The sequence below is a fragment of the Passer montanus genome, unplaced genomic scaffold (genome assembly GCF_014805655.1).
Source record: "Passer montanus isolate IOZ18808 unplaced genomic scaffold, ASM1480565v1 scaffold18, whole genome shotgun sequence".
Taxonomy (NCBI): Eukaryota; Metazoa; Chordata; class Aves; order Passeriformes; family Passeridae; genus Passer; species Passer montanus.
The window spans coordinates 13,569,441-13,581,797 of NW_024365381.1; the positions used below are offsets into that span (position 1 = coordinate 13,569,441).

The window sequence follows — 12,357 nt, forward strand, 5'->3', positions numbered from 1 at the left end:
TATGTGCTTTCCACAAGGAATGGCTTTATTAAAAAATAAAACATGACTAGATAATTATTCACTGTGTTGCCCATCAGGCACAGAGGTGCATTTGTATTTTTTTACAAAAACCATGGGAGGAAAAACAGGCTTCACTGGCCTTCTGGAATTCAGGCACAGCAATTAGTTTCTGTGTACATGTCTCTGTTCACACACAAAACTTTTGGCATGGCATGGAAGTTTCAACTAGAACCTTTGTGGTTAACAAAACCTCATTTGCTTCTGTGGAAAACCAAGTATCCAGGCAGAGCTATTACTTTAATATAAGATCATTAAATATGGGTTGGTGTGGGGTTGTTTTTCCTCCTTCCCTCCAGCTACATCTTTACTACACAGGCTTTTACTAATCCAGATGGTTTTGGGTAGCCAGGACTAAGTGCCATGCATGTTTCTGAGGTATAGTCCAGCCAAACAATTTTTCATTCTCAGTGTATTGTCTGCTGTCCATTACTTCAGCTCTTGGCAGGAATTTCTGATGTGCAAACAGTCCTTAGGGAACTTGTTCACATAAGATACAATATGTCACAAGTTCTGGAAACCTTCAAGCAGCCCACTATAATCAGGTGGTCATGTTTTCCTAGGACAAACAAGTCTGTTCAGACTTTGTCCTGTGGAATTTCAGGTTGTTTGTACAGTAATCAGAGGCTCTGTTCACTGGACATTTCTGTCCTTTAGCATGTTATGGCCACACCTACCTCCATCCCTAATTACAGCCTGACTAGAACTCAAATAGGAGTTGAAAGTTAATTTTCCATGTCATCCTCTGTAGCTCCATTCTATCATTTTTTGACCTTGCATGAAAGTCTAGCATTAGGGTTTGAAATATGCAGGTTAATCAGGGAAACTTCAATATTATTTATAGGATATCTCAGATCATTTTAGTGCTGTTTTACTCTCAGTTCTCTCAGAAGCCTGACAGGCATGACTCTCTTCACATTCACATGTGCTAGGACAAAGGAGCAATAAATCATTCCAGTGTGGGTCAGCAAGTGGAACACTTGCAATAACTGCACAACACTAATTATATTTTTACCTGGGACACAGAACTGAAAGCAGACTGGATCTTTAAATAAGTCCAAGTGCTTATACACCAACACCTCTAATTACATGGCATAAGCTTAGAGGCATCTTCACATACTGAACCTAGAATACTAATTAAATTCATAGCTAAATCCAGGCATTTTTAATGTCTGTTGCTTAGATATTTAATTGCCTTTTGGAAATACTTTCCCTGTTATTGAGAAATAACATAATGGACTCTAAGCAAAATGCTTTAGCCTTTTTCTTTTGGTTTGCACCCCTCTTTCCCATTCATGAAGTACATTGATAGGGGTATTTCAAGCAAAACCTTCCAATTGTAAGTTTCTGTGGTCTCACAAAAGTACTAAACATTAGTCTCCCATCTCTTTGTCCATGGCAGACTACATTTCAAGGCAACCAGTATGCTGTAAAAGGTTAATTTCTGTTGCAATGAGATATTTGTGATACTTTAATCTTCGTTAATTAACAGTGTTTGAATATGTCTATTCCCTCCTCTGTTTCAGTCTACATTTTGGTTTACTAGCTGCTGTTAACACAATACTGGCCATTTAATCCCGATGTTCCCCCATGACTTCAGCCTTTCTTATGTCTATAGCACCCTTTTTCCAAGAAGCTCCGAAGCAGTTCACCCCAAGTGGTTGGTGGAGGCTCGACTGAATTTTGCAAGTCTGACTGAGCCAGGTCACTCACACTTGCTAGGCCAGAATAAGAATGGTAACTACAGAAGGTTACCACAAACTCAAAATGCATTTCAGCAGCAGTTTCAAGCAGATATACTAAGTAAGCCATTTTAAAGCAACTGCTTGTTTGCCTTTGTACCTCTGGCAATGGGAGCTTTTCCAGTTTTTTGTTCCCTCAAACTCCTGGGCTAATCAGTCCCTATGTTGGAATATGCAGAGCACTAGGATCAGGATGCCAGGTCTTCCCAGCAGCCTCACAGGCTTTCAAAGGCATGAGCACAGGTGATAAAGATGTTGGACACATCCTCCCTGCTGAATGGCACTTAACAACTGGGGGGGGCATAAGTGCACTTGCAGCAATTCAGGACAAAAAGGGGAGTTACCCCTCTATAGGTAATTTGTGCTAGCCAGCAGGCAACTTCCACAGTGCAACCCTCATCACAGTGCAGGGGTCTTTGGCAAAGCAGGGAGTGCACTTATTGCCCTGTGTAAGTCAAGAAGATAACGGAAAGGAAAAAAGAGGATCTCTGCTGTGCACTAAGTGCTCTTGAACAGAGGTGTAGCCAAAATAATCTAGATGCATTAAAAACCCCAACATACACAAGTGAATTTAGGAATCCTAAGCAGAACAGCACTGGAACATAGCTGTCATTTTCTTAAAACCAGCCTTCAGCATGTGTCAAAGTCCATTTTAGCTCAGGGAGCATTCAGTCAACTGCAACTTGCTGCACAACAGGTCTGTTCAGAACTCATTAGCCTGAACACCCACACCATGCAAGACAGAAGCTTCTTTCTCCTGTGCCTCAGCTATACTATCACTCATTCCTGGGGTTATCCCAATAAAAATGAGGGCAGTAAAAGGGATGTTCAGGTTGTAGCTGTGTAACTTTTACCAGCTGCCATATCAGGGAAGCCAACAAGCTTGCTGGTGAGGGATACTGAAAACTTATAAAATACATGGGAGAATAAAGAGCTTTCTGCCAGTCAGCTTGATGGAGCTAAAAAGGGGAAACAATAGTAGAAGTTCCCTATTACCCTGCATATCAAAAATTCATTGAACAGGAAGCCTGGAGGCAGGGCAGACCTCAACACCCAATGTACTATGGATGCATGTGCACTGAAGTCAAGGAAGGATGCTTTCTCTCTTTTACAGAGCTCCCTGAAAACCCTTACCTCCTTTCACTGAGTGCAAGTCAAAAGGATCTGTTTCTTTCTGCACTCCTACACTACTGTAGTGCTCAGAAAAGTCTTTATTCATCCTTGTTTATTTTTTAGAAAATCCCTACAGATCTAGATGTTTAAAATGAAGCATTAGTTACATGGAATATGTGCCTTTAAAGTCCAGAAGCTGCTGGATATACTGCAAAGGTGGGTTGGGGCCAGGAGTGACCCAGTGGCCTCTGCAGGAGATGCTGGTATGGCTGTGAGGCACTGGTGGGACAGCAGCAATCATGATCCAACCTTCTCAACATAATTAGCAGGATACAGTCCAACTTGACCAGTGAGAAGTCGGCCCTTGCACCAGCCCTGCTCATCTTCCTCACTAATCTTCATTAGTTCTTCACCTAAAAGTAAGAACAGTCATTAGGAGGCAGCATTGAGAAAGGCAGCATGGCATTTTGCCCACCTAGGATGACTTGATAAAAAACAAGACTATTAGTCTCAATCATGACACTCTTCTCCCCTTATCAACACCCTTAATCATAATGCAGTTTAATCAAAGCCAGAATCACTGATCTCTTCAGTATTTGTAGTCAGTACTATCACCTCAGCCAAGGAACTTAAATAGACCATTGCTTCTTCTATTCAGTATCAGAAATCTTTTGTGCCCTGTAGTTCTGCCTGATTTTCTCTCCCTAAGGAACATTCTTACAAACCAAAGTGATCAGACAGACCTGAGACACTTTTTTCTTAGTGGCTCCTCTGATATGCAAGTGGGAAGGAAATACAAGAAGCTGCTAAGCTCTGGCTGTTAGGACCCAAAATGCCTATTCCATGATGGAGTGTCTGGTTTGGCCAGTAAGGCATGAGATCAACTGATTTCTCATACTATGACCAGTAAAGACTTTTAACATCCCCACATCTGCTTTGGGAAGGGCAGAAAGATCCCCTCCTCGACCAGCAGAAGGTCATACTTCTGCCAGAGAGGAAGGTCTGACTGCATCAATAGGCACATCCCACACTGGCAGAGGCTCAGAAAGTCACTGCTGTTAAGCTGAAGCCTTAATGGTATGTGTTGCTCAGAGCAGATTCAAAAAGGAGATGACTACAGCTAACAAGTCATACCCCATTTCATCTGCTGAGTGCAAAGAAAGAACAAAGTCAAGTCTAGAGCACCCATATTGCAGGATATTTTAAAGCAAGTTAGTGTTAGGAAGTTTAATAGTATGGTAACACTGCAGCACAGATATTGGCCTCAGGCACAAGGCCCTGCTACTGAAGGACTTCAGTGACTTCCAGTGGGTGTGTTTTGGACAGCTATAGCACAGAGATACCATGTAAAACTCAAAACAAGCAAGATAGACACACTCCCAAGATCACAATGTCCACCTGAAGATGAGAAGAGGGCAAAGGCAAATTTAAATTTAACTCAAGGAAGAAAAGGGGACAGGTCTGTTTGCTCCAGTGCTCAATCCTCTGCTGCAAGCCAGGATCTCCACTCTTGAGATACCCATTTTGAGGAACAGTTTGCATAGCTGTTTTTTGCCAGCTGACCTCTGCCTTCAGTAGTACATGTCAGTCAGGTGAGCTTCTCCCAAAATATCTATCTTCATATTATTTGAAAAGAAAATCCAGAACACCCATGTAATTTTTATATCAATGGTGCAAGGGAGAAACATCTTATAAAGTTCAAGACACAATAAATGCCCTAAGAAGAGGCAGGGGTCTGCTCTCCCTGCACTCTGACCAAGGCTTAGACAGTCTCTTGCCATGCAGCATCACTACCTTTTGGTCTAGAAAAAAAACCAAACTGGATTTCCCACTGTGTCATCCACCTCAAAGGAGCTGGCAGTGGTCAGACCAAGGGAAGAATAAAGGTCAGTTTTCAAGTGGACATTCAATTCTTAAAGAGTGTTTCAATCATTCAGTGAGCCCAAGTGAGGCCAGTGGAAGGTTAGTAAGAGATTAGTGCTTCTGTACCTGCTTTAAAGCTCAGCTCGTCAGCCTCCTGTCCTGTGTAATCATAGAGCGCTCGTACCCGCACACCTGGTACCTGCAGGTCTTCCTCATGCCCGTTGGCATCCAGGCACTTCTTGGGAGTGTCCTCATCTGACCACTCCGAGATGTCCTCCTTCCCTCCACTGTGTGTGGGGAAGGTGAGAGGGGACAAGATGGTTGTTAGCAGATTGATTTTTCACCAACCTCCTCCTGAATCATGCACCACCCTGACTCCCCCTGAGACTGCTCTGCTGTAGGACAGGGTGCAAGAGGCCCAAAAGTCAAGCGAGGGTGAACAGGGAAGAGAGATCCCAGGAGATACTAGATTTTGTTGAAAGCACCCTAGCATTAGAACCCTGAGGGCCAGGAGGATAACTCACTGTCAAAGTATTTTTACACACACACTCTTCGTGACCTCCTCCTACTCCAGCAGACCTTCTTATACAAGGAAGGCCAGTCCTAACTGGAGAGCACAGCTGCATCCAGAGTTATTCCAGCCAAGAATAAGACAGAGAGGAAAAGATGTGTTTTGCATCCTGACAAGATGTCTGGAATTATGTTTTCCAAGTCAGGGACAAGAGCAGAGGGGAAGAGCAGCAGAGGACAGACACCTGGAACCCAAAAAGCCCTGCAGAGGCTATGTTCCATACTAACTTCACATGGGTTGGTGCCTTCAGGGTGTCATAGAAGAAGCTGTTCTGCTCCTCTTGATAGGACAACCTGTAGATTGGCAAATAGGGCCCTTGAATCCAATTGACTGTGAAATACAGTAGTGGCCTTGAAAAATCTCTATATCCCCATTCTTCTCTGCTCAGTTCACTTTGGCCAGAGTCTACCTTTAAAGCAGGACAGCTACTGTAAACAGTAGGATAAATCTGTTCTGCTTCTCCCTATTCTCCAGGCTTGCCTCCTGGCAAGGGAAGCAGCTATACTCAAACTTGTCAGGTGCTGCTCAGCACCATACCAGGGAAAAGCAGTAAGAATTTGTTACCTTCATTTAGGAAACCACACAGCCCCCAACTTTCTCACCCTGTCTGGGAGGAAGAACCGGGGAAATGCATGCCAGAATTAGACAGCACTAGTCAGACTGGGCTAAATCTTGTCACTAGAAGGATCTTTACCAGGAAAGCACTTTGTGAGGCAGAATGTGCTAGACAAAAAACCCCCAAAAACCCAACAAAACAAACCCAAAACCAAACAGCTACCCTAAACAGCATTTTCTACATAGCCTTTTCCAGAGTGCCACAGGTAAGGCCATAGGCAAGAGACAGGAAATTAAGAGATTGCTCTTATCAATCCAACTCATTCATGACCCTAGGCAGGACTGTACTTTTCCTAACATGATGTATCCCAGAATTCAGCCTTTACCTTGTCTGAAGAGGGGTCTGTGAGACAACACCATCTCGTGTAGGCAAAATGCTGGTCAGTGTGACATCATCAGCCATCTTGCCACTCTTCTCCTTCTTGGTGATTTGCCTCTGTGTTTCAAGGGACCATTCCTGTCCAGGGAAAACCAGTAATACCATCAAAGCCAGTCAGATAGAAACGCTCTTTGCATCTTTTCTGCCCAATACAGAACAACAGAAGACCAGGTTGTACTTCAGTAGCAGCTGAAGTGGTCAGCTCAATATCCTTGCTGGTATAGCAGGCTCATTTCTGTAGAATCCCAAGGTGCAACAAGAGAGGCTGTGAGAAAATCATCACAGAAAACTGTCCCACAGCCCTGAGCACCACCTCCTGTTCTCTGACCTTGCAGCTGGATGGCTGGAGTATAGCTTGGCAGCCTATGTGTGCCCCTTTGTGCAGCAGACAGCTTGCAACACAACAATTTCAGAAGATGCCAACATCCTGAGCCTGCTGAGCAAAGACATGGTCTTTCCAACAGCAGACTAGTAATGGCCAGTTTCAGCTGAGCAGCTAATTGTTTGGAAATAGCATTAGCACACTCTAGAATGCTGCCCCACCTCAAACTGAGGCCAGTTCATCGCCATGCCCGGTCCATGAGTGTTGCGCCACCACTTCAGGTCCTCCTGGTTGTCTGCAGCCATGATGACTTGGTGGAGATCCCGATACAACGCATGAAAGCTACAACCAGAACAGACAGAACCAGCAGTAATCAAATCTCTCAGCAGTCTCCCAAAAGCCAAGTAGGAAGGAAGAGATTAACCTCATGCACAATTACACAGCATCCTCAATCCCACAGGATTAAGGATGCTAGAGCAGCACCTATTCAGCCCTAGGAAAACACAGCCTCCCTTACTGGACAGTAGCCTGGCAAACGGGACAGGCTTGTTTGGTATGGCAGTGCCTAACAAGTGCCAGCACAGCTCATTAAGTGAGCACTGAAATAACCCAGCACATTCTTGCACATGGACAGGGAGGTGGCTCAGATTTGTTGTCTCTACCATAAAAGGGGCACAGAAGATTTTTGGCTGTGTCTGTTACCCCTGTGTAACCTCTGCTTAGGGCAACTTGTGGGCTTACAGGCATTACTTCACAAAAGGTCTCTCTACTAAGAGCAAAACAGGTGGAATAATCATCAATACTAGAAGGCAACAGAGCTACTTGCCTTAGCCTGGGATTACATGAGGCTCTTCATAGTAGAAATGCACACACAGGACAGTACTGGAGAGTAGTGAAACAGGAAGGATTCAAAGGCAGAAAATCCCCTCTGGGGAGCCTGGCACTGCCTACAATCACAGACCCCCAGCCGTGGCCACTCCAAAGAGACCAAATGCCAATTCTAATATACACTTGAAAGGGGAATAAGCAAGATCTGGCTGATGCAAGCAGCTTCCAGAGACACCAGAATTGGCACCCCTCACCAGAGCCTATGCACTCCAGGCTGGCAGAATTCCCCTCTGCATCAGGGCCAGTACCTTTCACTGGTGGAGAGGTTGAGATGCTGGTGCAGATTCAGAAGCATCTCCTTAAAGAAGCACAATCTCTTGCGCTCTGCCTCCTGACAGCCCTCAAACACTTGTTCCATGTCCTCCATGTAGCGGGGATTGTAGCGATTCAATTCTTCCAACATCTTCTCATACTGATCCTTGCACTGTAGGAGGAAAACAGCAATGGTGAGATGTGTTGCCCTGTAGCAAACAAGTCACAACCCTCCCTGCACTGGGACTGATAAGTTTTGTCCCCCCTGCACTGTTGAACAAATACACCAAAGAAATAAGAAATCCCATAGCTGATGTCTCAGTCCATTGCTCTCCTAATATTCTTGCAAGTTTCCTGGTCTTCCTTACTACTCTCTTTCATACAGGACCTTCCACACTTTCCCTGTTGTGGACAGACAAATCAGCTATTTTTGGTAGCCAAGTCTTCAGCTCTACAGGTTCCACTCCCTGCACCAAATCCCCTACACTTTTTTATTTTTTATTTTAAATTTATTTATAAATTAGGATCTTGCCTAACTCCAAACACCAAGATATATTAGTTACTGAAGTCTCAGTCTAGCTCACTAAAATCTCAGATGATAGGAATTCACATCTTCTTACAGGCTTCAGCTGAGTCATTTCACTGAGGAACATTACCACCAATGCTTTTTCCTTGAAAGGAGTATCCTTGTGACCCCCATCCATACAACACACACACACACACCTTCTCAGCCTCCTGAGTGCACTTCTCTACACGCTCCTGCAACTTGCGCATCTGCTCCTGTGAGACAGACGAGTCTGCCTTGGCATGGTTCTCCCTTGTATGGGCTGTTTTCTCCTCCTTCCGGGCTGCATGATAGTTTTTCTTAGAAGTCTCCACCTGCAGGAGAAGTGATGCAGAAAAAGCTATGATCCTGCCCACATTGATCCTCCAATACTCAGAGGAGGCATGTTAACATTTCTTAGAGTCTGCAGCAACCTAACAGGAATGCCAGTTCAGCATTTAGTAAACAATGCTTCAGTGGGAAGCTTCAAATGATCTCTCAGTGCTCACCTGCTGTGCAGGAATACAAAACCTGTTACCAAAGTCTTCCCATATGGGAAGGAAGTTATAAAACCACAAGGACATGAGATCCTCGAGAGATCCATCCCTCTCTGGGGATTCTCTGCTCCTCTAGCTAACCTAGTTTGTTTGTCCAGTGGCTCTTGGAATCAGGCAGCCAGCTCAACTATCCTTATCTCTTTCCCTGTTCACACTTTGCTTACATCTTTCATTTTCTTCACCCAGGGTTTCTGGGCCTTTCGAAACCCGTCCTCTGCGTCCTTTGTTTCCTTGAAGCCTCCAATCATCTGCTTGTGGTAGGCCTCCTTCTGCCAGGCCTTGATCTTATCGGAATCTTCACCAGCCAGGTGGTTCCGGACAGCCAAGTGAATTTCACTCAGTTTGTCTGCAGCTGTCAGGAAGGCATGCCAGGCCTTTTCCAGAGTACCATACTGCGGACCTGCAGGAACAAGCACAGGAGAGGCTCTTATACCTACTGCCCACCGAAGGGAATACAGATTCTTTTCCTCTTACATACACCTACCAATATGGAGTCACTTCCCTAACTCTGCCCCATCAAACAAGTCAGCACTGAGTGGTCTCCACAGTTCCACCAGGCAGCATCTAGACTGGCTACTGGAGCTGGATGAGATGGGCATTTCTTTGGGCAGCTTCAGACGGTGCCTGCTAGGAGAAGGTTTCTATAGAAAATTCTCTTCCCAAATCTGGCTTAGGCTTCACATCAGAGAGCAACATTAATTCATGACTAAGGCTAGGCTTCTGTTCCACAGACCAGAAGGTCCTTTGGGACATCTGTCCCATTGTTTCCAGTCACTTTGTGAGACACTATCAGTTTGAGCACACTGCCACTAAATCACAGCATTAGTAGTTATTCTCAAATTGGAGGAAAAGACAACTAAGCCTTTCTTAAAGGGGGGGTATCTCCAGCTTGACATGGACTGCCCAAGAACTTGCCAAACTAAGCACAAAGTTGTTTTTTTTTTTTAAATAACCACGCACATGACAAGAGAACACATCTCCAAGTGAATCAGAAGACTGATACAAAAACAGGCAAATACACAAAATAGACACCAAAGAAAGTTACCCCCTTCCTGGGGAGAGGAAGCCTGTTCCTCAAGGAAACAGTGTCACCTCAGGAAGAGATGGCACACAAAGAGGGGAATGCAGTGATTGCTTCCTGTTCCCAGTCTGATATGCCAACTTTACCTCTCTCCACATTGGTCCTCCACTTACGGGACCATTCTGTTAGCTGCTGGGCATAGTTCTTCTCTATCTTGGCTCGCTCCTGGAAGCAGGAGATGAGGTCATTGCAGAGCCGGTAGCCATCATCCACACGTTTCACTGTCCGCTTGTAGTTTCCAGCCTGAAATGTCACACAGCATTGTTTATACCGTACTGACTTTCACATTCCTACAGTACACACAAGAGCAGGTCCATTATTGCACAGGGAGGGAACATGGGCCCTTCTGAAGGCAGCATCTGGGTTCAGACCCTCCTCTGGCAGTCTCAGGCAGACACAGCACTGGAGGGAAGAAGCTGAGATGCTTTGCTTTCTTCTCTCACAGCTCAGATCAATGTCAGCTGAACAAGGAACTCTCATTCCACAGTATCTATGGAAGACTCACTACTCCCTGCAGTAACACACAGCATGACACTGAACCTTCCCACAGCTCCTCCCTTCCACTCCTCAAGGGCAACATGTCACCACAGACCTGGAACTCAACCCAATTCCACCAGTGGGTGGTAAGATGACACTCCTACCTCCCTCACACTCCAATTATCCTTCCTTACCTCCCAGAAACTGCCCCCAGGAGCCTCCCCGCCAGCATCATCTTCTGATGACATCACCCTCTTTTTCTTGCAGCAGAGAATGTTTGCAGATTTCAGTTACCCTGAGAAGAGAGAAAAGTGATTTCCATCATAGCGCTGGCTGAGCCTTTGCAGACAGCATAGTTCTCCATTACTCTGGGAGCTGGAGGAGCCCAACTTGCTGCCCTGCAGTCAAGTACTGTCATCAGTGCCCCTCAGCTGCAGATGGCAAGGTCCAGCAGAGATGCCCAGGGCTGAACTGGCCTCCTCCCTCCCTGCAGACAAGAGGCCTCCTTGGCAGGCCTGTAACACATTAGGAAAGGATGAAGACAATCTTGCCAAACCTTGGCTGTGCAGATATCAGACATGCTCATGAATCCAACAGTCTTCAGCAGCACCAAATACTTCTGCAGAGATTCTGTTCTTAACCAAAGCCCTCGAGAGGGTAAGAGAAACAGAGATAGCTAAAGCTCTTTAAAATCTGCCTTGAAAGACTTTAAATAAAGTCTTGTGTCAATGGAGATGACTCCAGCTTCCCAGTATGACTCAGGATTACAGGATTACAACAACTGGCTGGGGAAAACAAGGCTGAGCAGTCAGCAGGCAGGCATGTCTTGAATGGGGAGGAGCCCTATAAGCTGCCCACCAGCTGAGCTGGGCTTGAGCAGAAGTACAGAAATGTGCTGGGGCATACCCAGCCAAACAGCAGTACAGGTGCCTGTTACCCAGCAGCACTGCTTCCCTAGAAACATCCTGCACAGCTGCTCTGTTCACTACACTCACTGCATTAGGCTCCAGATCTAGGTTGGAAGGTAAAAGGCTCCTCTCATTCTCTGCTGTCCAGAAGTTTTGCCCATTCCCTTGTGCTAGCCTGCACTGTCCTTTTGCTCCTCATGTGGTACTAAGCCATGAATTCCTTGGGGAGAGGTTCAGGGTTGTTCTTGTGCAAGAATGAGAGAACGAGAAACAGGACCCAAGCCCAGTCACTTGCTGACAAACCCAGTTCTTTTCAGACAAGCCCAGGTTAATGTAGCATGCATGGCCTTTGCTGCCACTTCTCCTCTTGCACATTCCTGGTTATAAAAAGCTTCCCTCACACCCCAGAGAGGTATCTGCTCATTCTGCCAGCCCACAGAGCACACAGCAGAGAAGAAGATCAGGTCAAGAGTCCACATCTCCCACCTCATGCAAATCCTTCTTGGTGGCATGAGCCATACAGTGAAGTGCCCCAACCCAGACTTCAGGAATTTCTGACATTTGGCTATGTTTGCCCAGTGTCATTCCATGGAGTGTCAGAAGTATATCAGTGCTGTTCCTCTGGCCTTCTTCAGAAGGCTGGAAATGCTGAATTCCAGTCACTGAAGCAAGTTGTTAAATGGGATATGACATTCAGGTACACAAACCCTGAAAAATTAATTCCTCCACCATGCCACCAGCTGTCCCTGTCTTCCCTCCCCACCATTTGTCATCTGACTGCAAACCATCTTACAGCCTCCAGAGCATGCAACTCTACTCCTGGCCCCAGTAACTACATACCTGAAAGCTGAAAGTGAGATGCCACAGGGAGAGCAGTGGGAAGCTGGCAAGTGAGTCTCAAGCTCTTCAGACTCTGAAAAAAGACTGGAGGAGACAGATATGGACACGGTCAGACACTCCTTTGCAGGGATGATGCCTGTTCTGATGC

General features: G+C 45.6%; 1 protein-coding gene across 5 annotated transcripts in view; it reads right to left on the reverse strand.

The window, feature by feature from the left end:
- Nucleotides 1–12,357, reverse strand: part of PACSIN3 (protein kinase C and casein kinase substrate in neurons 3) — a 24,644-nt gene continuing 12,287 nt past the window's right edge. For 2 of the 5 annotated variants that reach the window (XM_039705269.1, XM_039705270.1), the window contains exons 2-12: nucleotides 12,210–12,293; nucleotides 10,656–10,756; nucleotides 10,071–10,227; nucleotides 9,068–9,303; nucleotides 8,526–8,681; nucleotides 7,799–7,974; nucleotides 6,884–7,004; nucleotides 6,288–6,418; nucleotides 5,574–5,639; nucleotides 4,902–5,062; nucleotides 1–3,325 (exon numbers count right to left, since the gene is read on the reverse strand). In XM_039705269.1, the coding sequence (XP_039561203.1) occupies nucleotides 3,210–3,325; nucleotides 4,902–5,062; nucleotides 5,574–5,639; nucleotides 6,288–6,418; nucleotides 6,884–7,004; nucleotides 7,799–7,974; nucleotides 8,526–8,681; nucleotides 9,068–9,303; nucleotides 10,071–10,227; nucleotides 10,656–10,709 (1,374 nt within the window). In that variant the 5' untranslated portion in view covers nucleotides 10,710–10,756; nucleotides 12,210–12,293 and the 3' untranslated portion in view covers nucleotides 1–3,209. Of the gene's footprint in view, nucleotides 3,326–4,901; nucleotides 5,063–5,573; nucleotides 5,640–6,287; nucleotides 6,419–6,883; nucleotides 7,005–7,798; nucleotides 7,975–8,525; nucleotides 8,682–9,067; nucleotides 9,304–10,070; nucleotides 10,228–10,655; nucleotides 10,757–11,017; nucleotides 11,042–12,209; nucleotides 12,294–12,357 lie in introns of those variants that run through there. The other 3 variants (XM_039705272.1, XM_039705273.1, XM_039705271.1) reach the window with 3 other exon arrangements.